This window comes from Schistosoma mansoni, chromosome 1 (genome assembly GCF_000237925.1).
Source record: "Schistosoma mansoni strain Puerto Rico chromosome 1, complete genome".
NCBI classification, from domain to species: Eukaryota; Metazoa; Platyhelminthes; class Trematoda; order Strigeidida; family Schistosomatidae; genus Schistosoma; species Schistosoma mansoni.
In genome coordinates, this window is record NC_031495.1 from 56,606,526 (window position 1) to 56,631,326 (window position 24,801).

Sequence of the window (24,801 nt, forward strand, 5' to 3'; positions counted from 1 at the left end):
TTTTAATTTGTGATTTGATGCACTGGAATATTTATAAGTAATGCTTTTTACCATATAAATTAGAATTCTATTAGCGTATTGACTAGAATTCTGTCTGATAAATTTATTCTCGAAAGTAAATGTCAAAAGGAGACAGTAATCTACGTGTAGATGATAAGGAAGCTACAAATACTATAAAACCGTTTCGTAAAAAATCACCTAATTGTTGTGGAGAGTATGGGCGTGCTGTAGCTAATGGTCTATTTCGAAAGAAACATTTCAAAGAGATATTTCATAATGATCTTAGTAAAACTTTAACAACTTTGAGTTTGATTTTTTATGGCTTGAGTAAGTTTACAGTAAATATTATAAAGTTTCCTTTACTTATTTATTTTGAAATATTGATTACATTAAAATGTCATATCACTTTGATGAAGTCAGATGATGCTGAACAGCTATTCGATATTCCTTAGCAATACGTCATTTATGTTTATAACAGAAACAGTATACTGATTTGTTTTTGCAATTTTATGCTCTTGTATGTCTCAAATTTTCAAGAGACTTTACATATGCTACTCAATTGAAAAAGTGAACATATTTCATACAGTAAAAATATGTTTGAACGCCTTAATTCTGTAACAGAGATAAACAGACAAAGATTACTGATTGAATTCAATTCTCATCAATATCTGCTGTTACAAATCCAATTTATTTATTCCTAACATCTGCTGAGTTTGCCGAAAAAGCATTTTATGTATAAAATAGAACTGCAAAATTATTCTTTGACAGTTCATTCACTTGGTGTTGTTTACTTGTATCTTCCCATTGTTATTTAGGACTGCAATTGATTAGTCTGTTGTTGGCATATGTGCATCCTGTGCGGACTGTCTCGATATTGCCTGAAGTCACAAGCTTTAGAAGCAGTCCTAAATAACAATGGGTAGATACAAGTAAACAACACCAAGTGAATATAACTTCATCCCATTGCACAAGCAGGTCGCTATCAGGACTCAGGAGCTAAGTGGATAATGCGATGGCATTTGAAGCGAAAGTTACTGGGTTCAAGTCCCAGAGTGAACATCAAATCTGAGATGCAGGTACATCCAGCTGACGAGTCCAAATAGGACGAAACGTGCATCCTGGATTTCACTGCTAGCCACTATCCATCATATTCTTTGAGAGGTTGTAAATGTTAAGATGATTTATTTATAAGTCTTTATCGTGAACGATGATAACCAATCATGTTCGGTGTCCAAATACAAAGTGTAATGTAATTAGTCAAGATAAATATAGAAATGTCGATGAGACATGAATTGTTTTAATACATAAACAAGGGTGATAACAAATATTAAGTGAACGGTTATGTAACACAGAAAATGATAGAAGTTCAATGAGAGATTATAGTAATTTTATTGGTGGTCAATTACGTAATTTTCACTTATTGGAAAAGAAAGTCACAAATTTGTGATGACTAAGTAGATAGTTTGAATAACTTTGGTTACCCAACTGATACTCGTACAAAACAAAAGCTAATTGTAACTGAGAAGATGCTTAAATTTTGTATCAACAGTACCTCTTGGTGAAATTAGCCTTCAAAATGAACTACTTTCCAGTGGGAACTTACAAAACTACCAGTTGTTAGTTTATTTAGCAAATGATAATAGGTGCTTTTTCCAAGTCAAAGAATTATCGATGCTAGAGGTAAGATAAATGCTTTGTTTTCTAAGATTATCATACACTAGTTCCACTGATCTCAATATGTGGTAAATGTTCAATTTCTGAGAGTCAATAGCATCTAAAGAAAGTGTTACTGAAATACTATTTCAGTAATAAATGTAGCCAACTTTTACTGGGTGAGTATAAAATCATTAGAAAGCTCAACAGTTTTACAAAAGACGCTTATTAGTTATGTTTATTGGTGAAATCATGTTCGAATAGAATAGAAAAATATTGACAGCTACATTTGTCTTGGCTTTTAACATTGAATAAACTGTGAAACTTAAGAACCGTCGATTGCTCAGGGAATACATGTTAACCTTATGGATGTTAGTTATCGATTATTTCTTGAATAACTAGGAAAACTTATCGTACGAAGCAACTAGTACTCATGCAATCTGACATGGTCGGACGAATATACACAGATGATAACTTGCTTCCGATAAAGTGGAATAACAAATTTTGAAAATGACATTTTGTTTGAATCCGTGCAGCCGATTGGTGGGACTTGTAAGACCTGGTTATTAAGGGTCCATTTTTTGATAGACCATAATAAGCAAAATATTTATGAAGAGCTTGTGAACTATGCAATAAATTGTTGTTTGTTATTTAAAACTGAATCATAGTAACTTTGTCGTAAACTTGTATGTAATACCCCAACTTAAAAGCAAGAATAAGAAATTTTTCATTTAGCTAGATCTGGCGTCTATGACTTAAGAATGAAAACCACGTTTGTGAATTAATTTTAGGGTTATTTTGGTGCCTTTCATCTTAACTGGTTGTTAATATCATGAATCAGACTTTTCAAAATACCAAAAAAGTAACAAGTTAGTATTTGAGTCTAGAAAACGGTAAATGTGCTGGAACAATTGATTTTAATAAGTGATTTCCAACAGATTTACATCTTCATTAACAACTTAACACAATGCCATTGACATAATCATTTAGGGATTTTGTATCACTTAAGCTTCTCTGTATTGTAACATATGACAATGATCTTAATGTTTTTTTAGTTAATTAATTTGAATAATTTGGAGGGTAGCTAGAGTGCTGGAGGCATTAAGGTCTGACTTTCGTTTCGAAAATAATCATCTGACTGGGTTTTCGGAATACGGACAGATCAAAACAAGTTTACGTAGATCTATCAACTTTTCTTATTCAAACCAGATAGAAGAATCATTGTTTCGTTTTCATTTTGACTGCTTTAAAAGAACACTCAGGCTCCTTTTGTTCAAACTCAACCTCAGTTTATTTGATAGTGAATATTGCGATAATTAGGAGTATTTAAATGATAGTACAAACTAGGAATCCCAGAAATAACTCCACTCAACGAAGAAGTACTAGATGAGCACTAACGAACGTATTGTATTTGGTATTTAAAATCAATCAGTCAACAAGTAGAAAGGAATCATTAGTTCATACAAACATCACATATTTTTATCAGAATGGGTTTTTTGTGGAGATTTAGTATTTTCATAGTTGAAAGTGTGAGTCAATTGAAGCTAGACCACCGAGGAAAACCTGGAAGCAATGAACGGCCGTTTCGTCCTATTGTGGGGCTCCTCAGCAGTGCGCATCCACGACCTCGCCTCGCGATATTCGAACCCAGGACCTACCAGTCTCGCGCCAGAGCACTTAACCGATAGATTACTGAGCCGGCATCCGATGGTGTTAACGTCTAACTCCAACCAATCCACGAAGTTGAGCAACCAATTGTCACCAATTGTCTTCAGTGAGTTGATATCTCACAACAGACGTGGTTTGAACTCCACTGGTCACTGCTTCTCACTAGAACTCCTGGATTTACTTCCCAAAGTCAGTCATATTTACATGTTCTTCTGAAGAATTGTAGTAAATTAGTTAGTGTTTTGAATTGTTAATTTTGTAGATTTCTCTTATTTTCAAATATTATCTACAAAACACAGTGCTTGATTTGATTAATATTTAGTTTTATACTTAAAGTAACTGGTAACTATTAAGGAATAACACTTAACACTGTCACATCCTTTCATTTTGTTAAAGTATTGTAATGAAAAATGGTAAGAAACGGTAATGTTATAATATTGAACTTTGTACAGAAATAATAATATCGACTGAATATCAGCCATATAGACCTCTGAGTCCTCAAAGTTCATGAAGTTAGAAACTGTACTTATACAGGAAAAGCTACGTAACCTAATTATCCTAATGTCATGTAATCCTTAGAGTTAACAAAATTTTATCCAGTAATTCTGTGAAGCGTTCAATAAACTTTTCATATCATTTGAATCGCTCAGTGATGACATCTCTAACTGTGAGCACTAGACAACTGAGATCCCAACGTGTGAATGTGAATCAATTTCACATAGATACCATGTGCATCTTACTCACATGCATCAACAAGCATAGTCTCTATTAATAGTTTCCTGTTATTTGCTTTTAGATATCTGATAAAGAAATATATTAGCCATAGAAAGCAAAGTGGCACAAGTTCCACTGTCTTACTGTCTAAATAATTAAGATTGCTAGTAAGTTCACGTCGGTCTTATTAGAAGACAAAATAAGTCTGAAACAAACTAACTGGTATTGAATGATTACCTAAATGATTTTATTGAAGTTTTTTCCTAGATATATGTGAATAGAGCAAGAAGTAGACTTGTATGATAGTTGCTTGTAACATTCGAAGTAACAAAAGACACTGGCTGTATCAAAAGATAACATGATGTAAGAAAATCAAATTCTTGATAGAACTGTGGTCAAAAACATTTGATTCATTAGTTAATACAATTTTGAAACTGAATTTAACATCAAACTTTTAATGTCCTCTTATCTTTTTTCCTTTATCTAAAAGAGTAATGATCTAAACTGTCCAGTAAAATTACCTTTGCTATTCATGAACAGATACATTGCGTCTGGTATTACATGTCTTTCAGTTTGACCAGGGAAAATATTGATTTTTAGTATGACGTATTACTAACTTTCATGGCCTGCAATTTTAAGACTTGACAAGGGAAACTATGTTCTTCCTGATGATTAATGTAATGGCTTACATACGCCTGTTACCCCTCGTGGAGAAGCATGAGCCTCTCACCAGAATTCTCCCTCCAGCTCTGGCCGGGGAAATCCTTTCAAGTTGCCGTGAATCCTCTTCATGTCTGCTTCCTATTCCTGATGCAATGTGTTCTTTCGACTTCCTCTTTTTCGTTTCTCTCCAGGACTCCAAGTTACCTATTGTGTAGTGATGCAGTTTTATAATTTTCTTCAATGTGTATCTTATCCACTTATCCATTTCTAACGTCCTTTCCTAATTTCCTCATCAACTGGAAGTTGGTTTGTTGTCTTCCAAATTAGAGTGTTGCTGATGGTATCCGGTCAACCGGCGTTGAGTATCTTGATTAGACAATTGTTTATAAATACTTTTACTTCTTTGATTATGTTTATGGTAGTTCTCGAAGTTTCAGCTCTGTACCGTAGAACTATCTTGATGTTCGTATTGAAGATTTTGACTTTGATTTCCGTTGACAGACAGTTGTTTTGAGTTGCATATTTTGTTTAATTGTAGGGATGCTGTCCTTACTTTGCCAGTCCACAGATCCTCCACGTTCATCGATGATGCTGACAATGTCATGTACGTGAAAGATTACACCTGTTGCAGAGTTTTCCCATCGAATGTGATCGGGTTAATGTTCTCTATGTTGTATTTGAGGATAATGGTTTTTCCCTTGTGTATTTTAAGGCCTACTGCTGCGGAGGCTGTTTCCACTTCACATTGGCTGTCTTTAGCTGTATTTGTTCGCGTGTATGGGATGGAAGTGCTAGATCATCAAGTCCTAATTGTCTTGTTGCATGGGAGCTGTGCATCGTATTCCGTGCCTCCTGTTAGATGTGGAGGTCTTCACAACCCGATTCACCACCAGAAGAAAGAGAAAGGGGGAAAGTAAGCAGCATTGTCTGACTCCGGTCTTCACTTGGAATGTGCCCGTCAGCTGTCCTTCACGAACGACTTTGCAGTGTAGTCCATCGTATGAATTCTGGATGATATTGACGATGTTCTCACGTACTCACTCCATAGTGCTGAAGAGAGTGGCATAAGATTCTCCTATCCACACTGTCAAACGCTTTCTCATAGCGAAGGAATTTGTTGTACAGTGACGAATTCTATTCAACTGATCGTTCAACGATGACCCGTAGTGTCACGACTTGGTCTGTGCACAACCTATCGTGACAGAATCCGGTTTAATGATCTCGAAGCTGGACGTCTACTGAGTCTTTTATCCGACTCAGCAACACTGTGCTGAAAACGTTTCCTGGTACCGATAGCAGTGTGATGTCTGTGTAGTTAGTTGTCGCACTTGCTCAGATCTCCTTTCTTTGGTATCTTGATGAGGTATTGTTCTTTCCAGTCTGTCGGTTGCACTTTTTCTTCATCCCAAATCTTCCTGAATAGAACGTGGGACATGTTTGCTTCTGAGTTCAGTGCTTCAACTGGTATATTGTCAGGTCCTGCTGCTTCCCCACTTTTTATTTGTCTGATGACTATCCATCTTGATTTCTTCGATCGTCGATATAATGATATTGATACGTAGATCTATGTATGTTGCTTCGATGTCCAATGGATTCAATGGAGCTGGTCTATTCTCCTTATGATTAATTGAGAAAAAAATTCCTGAAATTCAAATGAAAGACAGCGATTGGCAGAGTTCAGTCATACAGATATTAAAATGGTTGATAGATAATGATTATTCAATATCCACAATTGATTGTTGTTTGAAAAGCAACCTAGTGAATATCATCTTGTTGGTCTAACTGTTATACACTAAACACAAAATTGTTTTTTTTTACGAATTCGTCCACTGTGGGTGTACATAACGCAGGATAACCGTGATAGGATTATACAACTCTTCCGTATTTTCAAGTTTTCAGTAAACGTTTAATTAAAATCAGTTCATGACATAAAGTACATTAAAATTAAATAATCTCCACAAACTCCCTAAGCCCAATATACATCTTTATCATATAATCTGATAGAAATTATTTCGTTACCTACAATAAAGTATTTTGACTTATTATTCTCATTGTGTATTTAATTGTTATAAAATTGAAAAGTAAATGTGCTAGTTGTACTTGAGTAATTCTATAGTATTTTTAGTTGTTACCATAATAACATAATTTGTATTGATTTCAGAACACATTTTTTTCAAAAAATATGAATCATGTGTACCATTTGCTTATATATTCGAAGTAGCACAGACTAGAAATAAGTAAATAAGATATGTTGTCAATAAATGTTTACTTGTGTGAAGAACTCATTTATATTATGGAGTAATGGAAATATTTTAAGATTACATGTTGTAACTATCCATCATCATATATATGTATATTGTGTGTGTGTGTGTGGATAAAGAATATGGGTATATCGTTTAGTGCATTTGAAACAATTTTTGTTTGTTGTGATACACAGAAATTTTTGACTTGTATTTAGTAAACATAGATCTCCATTTTCAAAATTGAAACTGGTTCATTGCGTTCAATTCAGTAAAGTGATTATATTCGTTATAATAAATAGTATCTAGGTTACTTTTTATTAGTTTAATGAATTGACTATTTGAATGAGGAATGATGTAATACATTGGTAACAAGCATATGATAGTATATAGAACAAATACTGAAAATAATTTAATTAAACTTTTCTGTTGAAATGACTTGTATGTAACAATCGTTTAGTTATATCAAAGTAGACAATAAATTGTTAACTTGTTGTTTCAAGTCTCAACAATCTCAAAAAACATCAATAAAATGAAAGAATAGAGTACTAGAACATATAGGAAAAGGAGAGGCTCCAAAAATAAACTATGAATAGTCTTTAAAATAATTGCTCATCTGAACTTGGTTAGAACTTGAAATGTGAACGATCGTAACAGTCTGTATGACTACTTATTCACTTTGTTTATTCATTTATTCGTTTCACAAGCTAATGGGTATCAGGACTCAGTGGCTAAGTGGATAAAGTGATAGCGTTTGAAACGAACGGTGCTGGGTACGAGTCGCAGAGTGAACATCAATTCTGAGGTGCAGGTACATCCAGCTGACAAGTCCCAAATAGGACGAAACGCGCGTCCAGGATTCCACTGCTAACCACTATCCATCTCTGCTCATTACCTACTTACTAAGGCCTGCTACCCCTCGTCGAGGAGCATAGGCCGCTCACCAGCATTCCCCATCCAACTCTGTCCTGAGCCTTCCTTTCCAGTTCTTTCCAGTTGACATCCATTCTTTTCATATCTACTTCTATTTCCCGGCGTAATGTGTTCTTTGGCCTTCCTCTTTTTCGCTTCTCTTCACCATTCCAAGTTAAAGATTGCCTCGTGATGCAGTTTGGTGATTTCCTCAATGTATATACTATCCACTTCCAACGTCTTTTCCTAATTTCCTCTTCAGTTGGAAGCTGGTTTGTCCTCTCCCATAAAACGCTGTTGCTGATAGTATCCGGCCAATGGATGTTGAGTATTTTGCGTAGACAACTGTTTATAAATACTTGTACCTTCTTGACGATGGAGGTAGTAATTCTCCGTTTCAGCTCCGTACAGTAGAACAGACTGTCTTGACGTTCGTATTGAAGATTCTCACTGTGAAATTAGTTGACAGTTGTTTTGAGTTATATATGTTCTTCAATTGTAGAAATGCTGCCCTTGCTTTGCCAATCCTCGCCTTTACATCTGCATCCGATCCTCCTTGTTTATCAATGATGCTTCCCAGGTATGTGAATGTTACCACATCTTCCAGAGTTTCGCCATCAAGTGTGATTGGGTTGGTGTTCTCCATGTTGCATTTGAGAATCTTGCTTTTTCCTTTGTTTATGTTGAGGTCTATTGATGCAGAGGCTGCCGCTACATTAGTTGACTTCGTCTCTATTTGTTCGTGTGTATGAAATAGGGGGAGGGCTAGGTCATTTGCGAAGTCCAAATCATCCAATTTATTCTGAGATGTCTATTGTATTTCGTATTTCCCCTCAGATGTCGAATCCTTCATAATCCAGTCAATCACGAGAAGAAAGAGGAAGAGGGAGAGTAGACAGCTTTGTTTGCTTATAATGATTATTTATTGTTTAGATTTTTAATTTTATTTGTCTTGTACAATGTTATGAACTATTTTAACTTTCTTGCTTTAAAATTATTAAGCAGGGAATTCATTGAAATCTGATAACTTATATCGCATTGTATAAGATATATGTATTTGTAACTGTTACTTATAACTTTACCAAAATGATGTCTTACTAATTGTTGTTTGTCAACCGGACAGTTTTATTAAAAAGGATGATCAAATAAAAGGATCATTCTTCAATCTAATTAGTGTTAATTCTTTCATTGGGAAATGAAAACTAAACTAATCATTTTTAAATATGTTTTTGTTATGTAGTGAATAAGCAAGCTACATTAATCAGTGGAGTACTTATTGTCAATATTTTTTAGATTACGGAGTCTTGTATAACTGGTTATTATAAACTCTTCCCTAGATTGTATCAATTCGGAATAGTGAACTGAATATTTAAAGACGTAATAACCGACAGAAATAGTGAGAGACACTGATCTGTATCTCTGTAAACTCAGTAATGATGTTGTTAATAACAATAATAGCAATTGTAATGATGAGTTTGACAAATTAATGAGTGAACAAAATGAAACCTAATTAAACAACATCATACTTTTGCTAGATGACTGATTTGCATTTCAGTCAGCTGACAAATAGATGATGTTATCGAGTCTTTCTTATCACTAATTTCTAAGTTTGAAGAATGTGTTTAAAGACCAGTGGGAGGTGTGACTTTTTAAAAAAATTTCTTATTAATTACTCTGTAATTCATCTGTAAGGCATGTAATGAAATCATAATTAACCCAGCAACTTAAATAATATTTAAAATCTTTGTGTATTGAAATTGATGGGTTATTTTTTAAGTGATTATATTATTGGCAAAGATGGACAGTGGCGAGCGGTAAACTCCAGGACGCGCGTTTCGTCTTATTTGGACTCGTCAGTTGGATGTACTGCACCTCAGAGTTGATGTTCACTCTGGGACTCGAACCTTGTACCGTTCGCTTCAAACGCCATCTCATTATCCACTTAGTTAGTGAGTCCTGATAGCGACCTGCTTGTGTAATGAGGTGAAGTTTAAATTCTTTTAGTATTGTTTGTTGGTTGGGTTCGAGTCCTAGAGTGAACACCAACCTTGAGATGCAGGTACATCCAGCTGACGAGTCCCAAATAGGACGAAACGCGCATCCTGGATTTTACTGCTAGCCACTATCTTTCTTTGCTTATAAAGCTTGTGACTCCAAACAGTATCGAGGCAGTCCGCACAGGATGCACATATGCCAACAAGAGACTGATCAATTGCATTTTTATATAACAATGGGAAGATACAAGTAAACAACACCATGTGGATTATATTATTGTTTATTGAAAAATAATTGAAAATAGGTTAGTTCCACTGTTATTCTTAATCCTAACTGTAATTAAATCTCAGAATAAGTTAGTTATTTCGATGTTGCTTTTTTCAAATCGAATAAATAATTGCCACATTTTAGTTAAATCGAGTTTTTGATGCAAACTATAAATTGAATGATCTCCATAAGATTTTGATATAACAGGTGATTTATAATATTTTTCCTCTCTACGGTACACTAAGAAAATACGATAATCTGATAGCAAGGCTGGTCTGGGGGATCGAGTTTATATTATCATTGAATTGAATACTCAGACGATCCACCATACACGGACCAGATCAAGTTATATCAGACACCTGATTCATGATCAGGAATAGAGAACTAGAGTAACGCTAGACAGTACTTTGTTCCATACAACTAAAAGCAGTCACTATCAGTGAGTCCGGAATAGAAATTAATAAGAGAAAAGGAAATAAGATATTTTCTTATTTTTTAGGTTGAGTGCATTTTGTCCATACTCAGTGACCAATCACATTTCCCTTCACTATCATACGCTAAGTTTAAAAATTATTTGATATACCAGAAAAATATAACGTTGATGTCTTGGAAATATATTCACTGAAGAGACCTTATTCATAGACACTGGATACAGAGTACAAGCTACCAAATGTAGTAGATAATATCTTTCGATTAGAATTATTCACGGCTAGCGATCATCTCCGATTCAGTATTTTAAGTTAGTGAAACTGAAACAATTTAAGGATGAACAGAAAAGCAGATGTTAAAGGTCCCTGTAATTTCTGGCTGTTAATATGAGTCATATTTAGAAATATCGTCTTTCTAAATGTCGAAGTTATAATAAATCATTGGCATAAGTTCATACTGTATTAAGTTAAATCACGCATAATTGTTCATATTCAATCTTTCTTCCCGCTTCTATAAATCATGAACTGCTCATCACTGAACATTAATTCAGATTTAGTCAAATCGTTTGTTAATTATCTTAAAAGTTCTTACATCCACTCATTGTTTAAAATAGAGAATGACTATAAGTAGTTAAGGAAAGAACTGGAAATTATACAGATGAACATCTGCTGAATCTAGGCTTCTGTTTCCGAGTAATTCAGAATGAGTCTAGTGGTATTTACAAGAAAATATGAGTTTATTCCTTGACATGTTACCATACTATGTAGATGCTATAACACTGGTCTTCAAAAGCAAATGGAACTATTTTACATAAAAAACATATTTACTCGTATACCTGGATTCTCAATGAAATGAATTAGAATCGATAAAAGGTGTGTTAACGCTTCATACTGAGATTAATACCGTTCAACAGATTGTATTTTTGCTATATGCTTCTGAATTTTCTTGTGGATAGTTTAACAAACAAATTATCCTGGGCAACCCGTACAGTTTAGTTGCATTGATCAAATCTGTGGTCGAACCAAAACGTTTTGGTTTATATGTTTTCTTTCAAAGTGATATATTTGTTTTTATACATACTCTCAAATTTCTTACTACTAACGCTTTATGTACAGTTATGGATGTGGATAGCCGGGTATGAAATCAATGTGATTTAATTCTAAAAAAATGGTTTGTCATTAGTTCGAGTCTTTGAGTCTGCAAATTAGTTTCATGGATCATGCTTATAAATGCATCGTCTGTACTTAAATTACCTTGTATAAGTATATTATATAGTTAGTACTCATGATGATGGTTATTCTTCTCACTGATGAAGATTTGAAGTAGTTATTTGTAAAGAAACTTGACATTATTGATAAATTCCATGAAAGGAAAGTAAATTAATCCCGTTAATCCCATAAAAGAGTTCAATATCTGTAAAATCAACATTAGTAATCTTAGTGGATGAATTTTTAAACCCTTTTGTTTTTAGTTATCAACAGTGATTTGATTTATTTTTGTATTAATATAATTCAATTTGTTTTCTTAGATTTCAACATTACGTCTTTGTGATTGAATGTAATTAGGCTTTGATAACTGATGAACCCATTCTTTACTAAAAAATTTCATTCCGAGTATTATATTACGACATTGTACACTAACCTTAGGTCATTGGTTTAATACTAGTCTAGAGTTGTTCTTTATTTATATCAAAGAACACTTGTGTAATAAGCTTTATCTTGATTAATATGAAGGACATGTAGATGCTTTGTCAATTCGAAGAATAATAAAACAAGTGATATGAGTTGAGTAAATCAGTGCTTAGTATGAATAGACAATCTGACAGACACATGTATAAACAATTTCAAGTCACCTCAAAGAATTATAACATTCGTAATTACTATATCTGCTTAAAGTTACTGATATTATAAATTTCAGCATGTATGCTGGATGGAGGCATTTATGTATCTACTGGTTCTGTAATAAGTACACAAACTGGACCGAGTGCTTTTCTTGCTTACATTATCGCTACTTTTGTAGCAATATTAAATTCTTTGATATATTCAGAATTAGCATGTCATGTTCCGAAAGTAAGTAATTGTCTTCTTTCAGTTTTTAATTAAATAAATTGAAAGTCATAAGAAATGTTTTGTTCTGTTACTTTCACACCTAATATCATATGAATGTCTCATGTGTTATGGAATTATGTATGAGTTGTCAGAATTTTCTAATAAGGATATTAGATCGATTAGTCTATGTCAATCTATGAAGTAGGTACCTCTGCTAAGACTCATTTTCTATTACTAAAGATAATGGATGAAATTATTACCATTTATTTCAGGGGGAATTTTCAATTGCTTGTTTAGTGGGAATCGTAAAATCACAACCTGAGTTTATCTTATCGTGGTTTGTGAAGATGTTTTGGGGAAGAAGCATTAAAAAGATGGAAACAAAAAAACGACAAGAATAGGCAAATATGATAGTCTATCCTGATTTCCTAAACAAAATATTAACGTACACTATATTTCAATTCACTAGAAAATAATTTTCAAAACCAGATATGTAAATAAACATTCAGTACCTGGAAACATTCATCATGATTCAAACGTGCAGTAAGGAATTGGATGAACGTTGTCGATTCGTTTATAGATAGTACTGAATATTAACATCAGTAACTTTAATGATGTACCTTTGTAGGTGTTGGAAGAAATGCGACGAATATTAAAGAAGAATAAAGAAACTAAAGATCTTTATTATATGATATATTTTATTCATATTCATTACATTTTACGGTCATTTATAAATAGAATAATTAGAATAATATAAATTTTACCCACTGAAAATCAGAAATAATCTACTAGGACTCATGAAACTAGATCATCAATCTCATTACCTCAGTTATGCAAATTGTAATAGTGTAGTGAACAAAACACTAGTTGAGAACAATCAAATGTATTTAAGCACAAATTACAGACTATCTCACTAAATTCTGATAATCATACAGCAAACAGTTAATTTACAAAATAACAGGCAATTGTCTCAATCTTAACTGTTCCTTCTGTAAATATCAGTTCATCTTCTCTAATTCCACTGTTCATGCATTTTCCTACCAATTGCGCTTCATTTCAGTTCTTTCCTTATCGGTCTTCTGCCAAAATATATTCTGTCTGACCATTACCACATACTACTTATATAGATATAAGTAGACCACACTACAATAGTACTGAAGAAATTTACTGCTAATATTAACCCTAAAGTTTGAACATTTCTTCTTATGGTCATATAAAATTTAAAAAAGCTACCCTACTTTATATGTCACTCTGAAAAAAAAACATGATTGAGCAACTGAATCAGTTAATAAATAGTTCACTGATCCGACTGAAAAAGACAAAATTTGGATTGCTGTATTTTAGCTGGGATTGAAGACTAAAACGTGAAATATCTGTAATTGTCAGCCACTTAAATCTAGTGTGGAAATCAGTATGACGACGAACATTTGTAGAAACTGTTTACTAATTAAAACTCTTATCATAAACTAAGTGTCATCATGATGTGTTAAGCATAAAAATACCCACTTCATTTCATGAACAACTACCAGAATCCATTAGCATAATATTCCCTTATTGCTATTATTAAGAGATCTTCCAAAGAAAACGGAAGTTTTCTCAGTAAATGGAGTTTTACGAATAAGAATAATATGAAAATTTTGAAGTTATAAATTTTTGGTTAGCTGCTCTCTGATATTTTAATGTGGGGCTCTCGAATAGTTAAAATTCATTTCTTGATGAGAATGACAAAATGTGTCTTTTAGTGATTGAGTTACCGATTTCTAATTTATTATCGAAACACGAATATTTTCAAGGTAAAAGTCCTATTAATACACATTTACTGGTTTTAATTCTTTTTAGGATGTTTCATGTCACGGACATGCATACAGCATTCTAGGTGAACTTCCAGCATTCGTAAATGCATGGTCAACGTTTGTCGATTACATACTAAGTGTATCGCTAGTTGCACGTAGTTGGAGCAATATAATTGACACTTTTACAGGAAACAGAACAAGCTCGTGGATAATCACCACAATTGGAAGGTAAGTAAAACATCTCAGAGTTAAAAGCTAAGTGACATGAGATTGAGTTCTCCAGTGAACACCAGTTGCCTCAAGAATGCAGGTACACCTTGCTGACGAGTACTAAGCAGCACGAAACTTAGGTCTAGGGTCTCTTTTCAACTATCTCTGACTATATTATACCGAAATATAGTTTACGCGACGTCAAGCTGCTTAGATTGGTGTCCATACTACAACTTGATAGGCAGAATTCAAATAGCATTTAATGGACTATGCAAGCCTGATATTGATCATGATTCCGTAAGCCGTCAATGTACAAGCGAACATATATGTAAGGCATTTTTTTGTTGAGATTTGCTTCATAAGGTTGGCACCATTCAGTTATTTGATTACATCTCATTAGTCTACTTGAATATACTATTTATTAAATTCATCGAATCATTTATTTATCCTGTAAAGTTGTGTTAGTTCTTCCCTTTTTAATTTAAACAGAGTAGATCTAACTAATCGAAGTCCTTTTACAATGAACTTTTTTTATCTGACTTTAGTTATCGCAATAGTATCACTTATTCATCCTGTCTTTTTATGACACTGAGATATTCGCCTCAAAAGTTCAATTACTTTACAGAGTGCAACTTGAGCCGAAAGAATTTGTGGGCTTAGTCAGAAATTGAAAATTTACTCATCTAAAAATGTACTTACGAAAGTGGTAAAGTGGTGTGGTTTCTTTCACTCAGTTGCATTATACTCTGGTAGCTTTTGAAGATCATTTACAGTCAGAATATAATAATATTTAATGAAAATAAGCTATGAATCAGAATAAGTGGATAGTTTCGATATCAGTTGTAATCTTTTCCCGGTGTTTGTTGCAATGTTATTCAGAATTTTAACATTTCTCGTTCCATGGAGTATCATTTTTATACATAAAACGTGTTCCCTAAGTTTTTTGATATTAGTGTATAGTCTGAAGTAGTCCTATCAATCATCCATTTCCGCAGTTAATTAATCTACACAAATTTTAAAGGAAATAAGTAGGAATTGGTAGATTGTGTCCGAGTTTATAATTTTGTAGTAGCTCTGTTCTAAGCAGTATGTCAAGAGTTACTCCTGGTACTTCAGTTAATTCTGTTTTTTAGCTATGAGTGCACGTTCCACTGTAAAGGAAAATAATGTCATGAATCAAGATTTGATCATTTTTAGAGAAGTTTGAGAATTATTGAATACAATACAGGTCAACTAATAATATGCAATGATACAATGTGGTAAGTGATAACACGTGATAAGACTGGATTTTCGACGTAACCCCCTAGTCGAACAAATTTTGTCAATAAGATTATAAACTTGCATTATAATCATGAATAAAAATAAGGAGGTTAACAATGAACATAATTACATAGTTCTGCATTATTTTCATAGGATTTCATGATCTTTTTAGAGTTAGTTTCATCATAGAAAATTTCTGACTCATCAATAAAGATGTGTGTCATTTTATAATAACGAAAAGTAAGTAACACGATGGTCTGTCTTTAGTCAGATAAATTCAGTTCCTTTACGAGCGATACTATTATAATTGATTTTCGGTTGATTGATGATTTACTTTCTTCAGTGTAAACTGAAGTCGCCTACAGCTCTAGTAAAAACTAGATGACTGAAATTTAAAAATCTTGTAAGAACAGGAAGTTGGAAAGTGATGTCACTTTAATAAAAGAATAACAAGGAACAAAGAATAATGCATCCATTAACTATTGAAACACTTTTAAGAGCATGTAGTTCTTTCTGGTGAAGTTGTGGTGAAAATATGTCAGATTGTAAAATATCTTCAAGGATATTACTGACATTGCTAAAGTGACAAACGTAAGTTGTTATCAAAAAAAATTATGTGGACGTGCAATATATATTAAGTAGTTATCCTAGTAAACCGATAGGAAAAAGTAAAATCCTGAATATTATTTAGTCATTGTATATTGTCACATTCCATGACATTAGACCACCACAATGAGAAAACTAATTATATTTGAGACAGTGGAAATTCTTAAAGATATTTATCTGAAGAGTAATGTGATAAACAAAATTCAGTAAACAGTTTAATTCATTTTTTTTCAAAGTAGGGGGAATATAAGTAAGTTTTATGGGAAATTATATTTTTGTTTCATATCTTAGCTCTAATAAGTGATGTTTATATCATTAGCTTTATTGACGATTCCTCAGTACCTGAAGAAATGGATGTTTAACCCAAGTTCTATTGGTAATACAAATACTGATTTAGACGCTTTTAAGTAATGATTATTACAAGAAACGATATACACTTCATCTAATAAGTTCTTAGACATGTTTAATGTAGGAAATTTATTGGAAATGTGAGCATGAATAAACTGTTTTACTGAAGGACATATTTTGAGACTTCAGGCGATAGAAATCAGCTAATTATTTCCTTATCTCATTAGTGGACTTTAAGAAACACCGATTTTCCCGTTAATTTTTCTTATCCAATAGGTGTCATTTTATTGCTTAACTGCAATATACTTTCGTGTCTTAATACAGTCAGAGGGCGTCGATTCCAACAAGTATTCCAAAGTTTAACCATTGTTAGGTTAGCATCTTGCCTGAAAGTTCGTTGTGTGCTGGGATTTATTAATGAATTCAGTGCGCGAGAGAAGCCAAAAGAAATAAGAACAAGCGAAAAAGTGAATAGATGATCCAGGACGACTTTTTTACAATTATTGTCGTTTATATTGATTCTGGATTTGTTTCATTTCTGTCGTAATGTTTTCAGATTTACACAATTTTGCTCTTTAATTTCTAAAAGATTTTGTAATCTATAGACTGTTTTCCAAGTTGTTTTGTTTGGTTTCGTTTGACTGAAACGTTTACTGGTCTCGAGAAGTATTTTATCATCAGACATTTTAACCGATAGATATTTTTGGGATAGACACTCAAGTTAGTCTCATTAAAAGATCATGAAAACATTAGAGGCTGATAACTTTGTTCTTAATGACAATGAGACTTTCGGTATTCAGTTCTTTAGCTCAAGAAATAACCCATTCACAAGTGTTATATGACGATTTCGTCTATAAAAGTTTTATTACTTAGTGAGCATATAGGCTGATGAATAAGATGTCGGAGTTCAATGAGGAAATTGGTGGGTTGGAATTTCACCACAATGTCAACACTGAAATACAGGTACATCTAGCTGGTGAGTTCCAAACAGTACAAAATTTGTATTCTTTGTTCTATTGCTAGTTATAATCCATCTATTCTAGATATACGCTTTGTCTCTGTTCTACTGTTTAAAAAAACGTTCATCAGTATTTTTTACTATTAAGTGGGAATGAATTCACGGTGTAGAAGAATCAGTAGTGTATTCGGGAAAAGTGAAATGTTATGATATAGATTATCTATAGTTCCACATAGGCAAATCATTATCATGTCATGCATCCGATCACCAATAATCATCACAAAGTTGATTCTTGTATTGAAATCTATCGATTTATTAGAAAAAGCTACTCATTTTTACTAAATTTGCAATACAAACTACACACAATAAAGGCATTTCTAAGAAATTTTAAATTCAGTATATATGGCTAAATTGTCTTTTTGTTTTTCATTTCAAAAATCACTTTTACAGACTATCATCTCCAAACGGACTGTTGTCAGAATATCCTGATTTCCTCAGTACGATAGTGATTTTTATTTTAGGCATATTTTGTTGTTTTGGACTACGTAAAAATTTAGTCTTGACCGTGATCTCAAGTGCCGTTAATGTTGGGGCATTACTGATAGCTACTATTTATATGTTTATCTATGCTAAAAGAAACCATTATTCCATCATATATCCTGGAATTACAACAAATATTAAATATTTTCTACCATATGGGATCCTTGGTTTGATAAGTGCAACAACAATTAGTTTCAATGCTTTCGTTAGATCCAGTGCACCATCATCACGTGCACAAGAAGTTAAACGTCCTACTTATAGCTTACCTGTAGCCAATGTAACCAGCATACTCATCGTGGGACTCGTCACTACATTATCTGCATTAGCACTGACATTATATTATCCATGGTTTTATATCGACGCAGAAAATGCATTTTTAAATGCATTGAAAGATAATAAAGAATCTACTGCTTCACAATTTGGAAGAATATTCATGTTTTGTTTAGTTGGCAGTGGGTTTGTACTTGGATTACTCACCAGTTTGTTGTCACCAATGTTGGCCAGTATAAATATTTGTTTAGCTATGGCCCGTGATGGTTTTATTCCATGCATATTTTCTCGTGTTTGTCGACCGTTCAAGGTAATTTTTTAATCAAAAACTTAATGATATGAAGATATATGCACAAAAAACACTGACTTATTTTAGTAAATTTGCAATTTTGCTTAATATATGTACGTACATGAGTTATCCTCATCAAATTAAATTAGAGAGGCTTTCATTACTTCTCTGTTTTTACCATTACTCCGAATGTGCTCATGAAGATTGAATACCATAAGTTGTGCAGTAATGTAACGTAAAATATACACCAGTGAGCAATAAGATAATATGTGAAGCCAGATTTTAATCTACAATGATAATTGATGTGCACTGATCTATCAAGTAAAATGTGGTAGACAATATGTTTGCATGTTAGATGGTTGAGGGCACTCGGTAGGAAACACTGAACTTGGGTTCTTGATGCTACTGATGCTCTCGCATGCGGTTAATACCGCACCCCTCAGTTTCACATCCTGAAAAGTATCTACTGAGTTATCTTGGCCTTGACCGAGCTCCTGTAAAAGTAAAATCGTTTGTCACGTCTCAGAATATGAAGTTGAACAACCCAGGATCGGATCCACCCGAAAGCATCAGTTACGTCAGATGAACCTTGGTGGTGAGTGTCAAATAGTTAAAAACCCAGGTATAGGGTTTCCTTCCGGCTTCCTTCAACTATAAAACATCAAAACGTAGTGCATAAGAAATCGAGTCACTTAAATTGGTGTCCATGTCACGTCTTGATCAATAAAATTTGGTCAGCACTTAACAGACGATTGAAATTTGATGTTGGTCATTACTCAGTGGTCAATCAGTTTTAAATTTATTATGTCTTTCAATCATAATACCAAACGATATAGTTTTAACATCGAAAGTGAGTGTAAAATTTCTGCTTCTCCAAGCGAATTCCATTAACATGAAACAAAGAAAATGAACTTATGATTTGTAGATTTCTGAAGATAACCAATAACAAGTTTACGGATCAAATCTAGTTGATAATGTTATCTTTTGTTAAAATTACTAAACAAAAATGTCTCTTTACTTAGCAGTAAACAATCGCAACTGAGGCATTGAGAATGTGAGTAGACTTCTCAAATTGTCAGTACTAGTAACTGATACGTGAAATATGGACGTGAATTTTATTTTTAGAACCTTTTGCTTAAAATCTATAGTATTTCAGTTATAGTTGTATAGATCACTTATAATAATGAAAAGAATAGATTGATAAGTCTTATTGTTATTTTATTCAGTGTTCTATATATGATAGAAAGCTGGATGAGTTTGTTATCAGAGCTATCCATTACTATCCGGTAATGTTGTACGAACTATACAAGTCATAAAAATAAGATAAAGTGAATGGTCAGAATACTATGTACAGATTACAAGGTTACGGTTGATTAAAAACAAGACATGATAATGTAAATGAACACTATAACTTTTGAAAACTTCCAAGGATGTTTTGAACAGTCTAAATGGAAAAAAATAGAATTACACTACAATAAATGGGGATGGGCAGTCATACAAAGGATAAGACCGACATGCCTTCAGGTTTATAAAATATAGTTTTCATGAATTCATTTTGTGGGTCAATTGTGCAAAATATGTACTTATAGAAGAATTAACTTAATTTATAACATCTCTATTCAATCTACAGTTTTATTCCTCAGGGATCAGTCTAGTTGATTTAGCCTATGTAAATGTGATAATAACATTCTTATCTGTCTTTCTTTTCTCTTCTTCATTCAGAGACCACTAATGACAATAATATTCATTATAATTTTCACATGTTTGTTCAGTACAATATTTACTGCACAAAGTTTGGCAAGTTTTTTAAGTTTAGGTACAATAATTGCCTATTGTATTAATGCTATCAGTGTTTTATGTCTGCGTTATCGATCACGGACAAATAATCATGAAGATATAAATGAATATAATAACAATGATGTGAAACGTTTTGAAAACTACCAGGTAAATACTTATCTAATGTATTTCATATTCATTGATAGGCTAATGGTTAATAGAAAATCTACTTGAATGGAATCGTTTTACTGAATTTTAAATGAAGAAAATAATACATTAAATAAGATTAATATCATTGTAAAATCTCAGCGAATGAATTTGTAGTAAATCCAACGTTTCGCCTGGCAATCTGGTCCAAGCTTTGTCAAGAAAATATAATCAAACATCAAAATTATCGAATATAAATAGGTAGTACATGGTTCTTCGGTTCATTGCATACTGAATAAGTCATCCAATCAGCGTTAAAAATGTCTAAACTAGATATATGTATTACTGTGTAAGAGATTTGTGATGTGAAATGATAAGTGCTAAGATCACATATTGTATATGTGTACGTAAGTGGTGAGAGGAGAAATTTCATTCACAATATATTGTCTCCTGTCGGTGAATTTTTAAGAAAACATGCAATTTTTAAAATCTGATATGAATCATATATGTCACAACATGTATAAAATGAAGATAAATAAACAAAATAAAAGAGTGAATTTCGAAGAGGAAGAGCGTAATTTGAAACTGAATATTTGTGTTATTTTAATGTTCCAATTAATTGTTTAACGAATTCCGATAAAACAACTGATTAGAGTCATTGAATGTAATCGTCACTCAGATAATACGTGATAGATAAAACGGAAAGGAGTTCAGGTTTTTATTTATTAATGATTAGCTGCCATGGCACAGCTAGTTATATTCCATCCATCCTATTAATACTGTTTGGATTAGCCCATATGTATAAGGCTTCAGCTGTTTGTCTCTCCTTGTAAGAATTAAAAGCTTTTTGAAGGATTCTTGTGCCATCGAAATCAATTGTATGACCTGATTCTATCGAATGTAATGCTATCGCTGACTTGTTCTCACGTTTCCTTACATCATCTGGGGACTTAGGAATGTACTTCAAGCATTGTTGATGTTCCTTCACCCTCACATTCAGTTGCCTTGATGTTTCACCTACATACGTTGCATTACAGTCACTACATCTGATTTCATAGATACAATTCTGTTGTTCTTCTTTGTGTATTGGATCTTTAATTCTTACTAGTTTTGATCTTAGAGTATTGTTTGTTCGAAAAAATATTCTTATATTTTGAACATTTAGGATTCTTCTAATGCCTTCTGAAATACCTTTCCGATATGGGATCCCCACTGTGTTAACCCATTCCTTTTTCTTTAATCCTTTTTTATTGTTAATGCCGTTTTTTCTTTCATTCTTAATTATTCTTTTAATAAAATCCTTCGGATAATTGTTCATGATTAGAGTAGATGTAACTAAATCCATTTTCATTTCCATATCGTTTGGTTCAGTGACAACTTTTTGAGCTCTTGTGATCATATTTTTGGCCATTGTCACTTTGGTCGAGTGTGGATGTGCCAACTTAAAATCCAGAAATTTCCCTGAATATGTCGGCTTTCGGAAAATACTAATTTTTAAACTATCATAATCTTTCCTTTTTAACTAAACAGTCTAGAAAAGGTAATTTGTGTTCAGGAGATTCCAACTCCTTGGTGAACTTGATTTTTTCATCAAAGTTGTTGACATGTTTAAAAAGTTCGTCTAAACGATTGTATTTAAGACAGGATTCCACTAAGTATCATATTGAATGAAATGAATACAATTCAGTAAATTAGTACTGATTTTTGTATTAAGCTATGAGCTGTATTTATTGTACAAGGGCTAGTGATTGTAGTTGATTGTTAATTATTTCATAAATTGTAATTTTTGTCCTCTTGTAGGTCAGTGAAAGTAGATCGCTGAATAACATAGATTTTTACTTAGTTACTGAGCGTACTTGTTGAAAACTACTCATGATATATATATATATATATATATATATATATATAGTGTGTGTGTGTGATATACCGATTTTGGTTTCTCTTTATGCATGTTTTATTGCCCCACAGAATGCATATTACAGTAAAAGAGTTGGCGAACCAGGATATATAAAATCGAAAATTGGTTTTCGTTTATCTGATCGTATGTTAAAATTTATCAATTCTGGTGTTCCTGGTAGTATGGTTGTTTATTTAATATCTATTTATATAATATTGAGTATTGCATTGATTGGGTGTTTAACCTTTGGAGTAACTGGTAGAATAGCAACATTTATGAAGATCATTGCTATTGTACTTATTATTATACTACTCATATTGACTATCATTTTAATCAGTTTTATTGAACAGTTCAAATTAAATGATGCTAATTTATATCGAGTAAGTTATCTATTGTGAATACTTTGAATAAAATATTTTCTATTGAAACATCCTAATTAAAATGTTGAAAGTGATTTTGTTACTTACTTACGCCTGTTACTCCCAATGGAACATAGGCCGCCGACCAGCATTCTCCAACCCACTCTGTCCTGGGCTTTCCTTTCTAGTTCTATCCAGTTTTAGTTCATTCTTCTCATGTCTGTCTCCATTTCTCGGCTTAATATGTTCTTTGGTCTTACTCTTCTCCTTTGGCCTTCAGGATTCCATGTGAGGACTTGTCTTGTGACGCAGTTGGGTGATTTCCTCAAAGTGTGTCCTATCCACTTCCACCGCTTCTTCCTGGTTCCTTCCTCCGCTGGAATTTGGTTTGTTGTCTCCCACAGTAACTTGTTGCTGATAGTGTCTGGCCATCGGATCCGAAGTATCTTGCGTAGACAACTGTTAATAAATACTTGTATCTTCTGGATGATGGCTTTAGTAATTCTCCACATCTCCGCCCCATACAGTAGAACTGTCTTGACATTTGTATTGAAAATTCTGATCTTGGTGTTGGTTGACAATTGTTTGTGATTTTGTACGAGAACTAATATCGATTTGTCAAACAAAATATTAACTTTTTTGTCACTCTGATGTTTATTCAAATTAAAACTGAATAGTCAAATCAATCTCGTGTTCTCGTTTACATTGAATATCAACATGACAACCATTTATAGTAGTTCTAATGATGCAGACATATTAAAAAATTATTTTAAATGAAAAATGAGTGTTTATCAATATACATCTATTATGGTAATAATTTCTTATTTTTAATCTACATTTTCATAATTCGTCTAATGAAGAAGATTCGACACATGGTAAGGTGTGATACTGTAGTGAACAAGAAGACGAGTGGTGACAATAGAATGTCAGGGAGCACCAGTTCCCTCAAGATTACAGGTGCACCTTGCTGACGAGTGCCAAGTAGCACGAAACCCGGGTCCAGGGTTTCCTGTTGACCACCTCCAACCACCATCTTATCTCAACATAGTGCATGCAGTGTCGATCCACTTAGACTAGTGGCCACATTGCAACTTGATCGATAGCATTCGATCAGCACTAAGAAGGACTTGACACGCATAACATTGATCACCACCCAGTGATCAATCAATTGTGACAATAGAATGTATTTGACACGGAAAATTACAGACTATCTGAGTAAAATCTGACAACCATACAGTAATCAGTTCATTTGCAAACTATCAATCAATTGTCTCAATCTTGACCGTTCCTTCCGCAAATGTCAGTCCACCGTCTCCGATTATTGTTGTTCATGCATTTTCATACCAATTGCCTTTCGTTCCCGTTCTTTCGTGATCGATCTTCTTCTGAAATACATTCTATGCCCGACCATCATTATATATTACTTATGTGGATATAAGTAACCCACACCACAATACTTGTTAAACCATTATTGTATAACCGTGGTATGAACGTGAAACTGAATTTGACAGAAAAAATTGATCCTTATGAGTTATGAATAAATAGCGAGATTTTGGTTAAATATATTTTCGTGACTTGAGTTAAGTTGTTGAGTTATAAATAATAATGGATTAATGAACATGATTTTTGTGGTTATTACATAAAATGAAAACCGAGTATTCTTATTTAGATTAGAATTGTCTGTAATTAAGATGGGAATTGACAGGATCCTAAATCAACCGCATTAAGAATTCATTAAACTAATTGATTTTTGGGGAAT

The 24,801-nt window shown here is 33.0% G+C and overlaps 1 protein-coding gene across 1 annotated transcript; it reads left to right on the forward strand.

Annotated features, from left to right (window-relative positions):
• Window positions 1–83: 83 nt before the first annotated feature.
• On the forward strand, window positions 84–23,081 carry Smp_176930 (putative cationic amino acid transporter; the record flags this gene model as incomplete). The annotated part of the gene is made up of 6 exons (XM_018794947.1): window positions 84–327; window positions 12,459–12,610; window positions 14,429–14,610; window positions 18,215–18,884; window positions 20,586–20,807; window positions 22,755–23,081. The coding sequence occupies exons 1-6, from the start codon at window positions 120–122 to the stop codon at window positions 23,079–23,081; spliced, it is 1,761 nt and encodes a 586-aa protein (XP_018649308.1). The 5' UTR covers window positions 84–119.
• Between the last annotated feature and the right edge of the window lie 1,720 nt (window positions 23,082–24,801).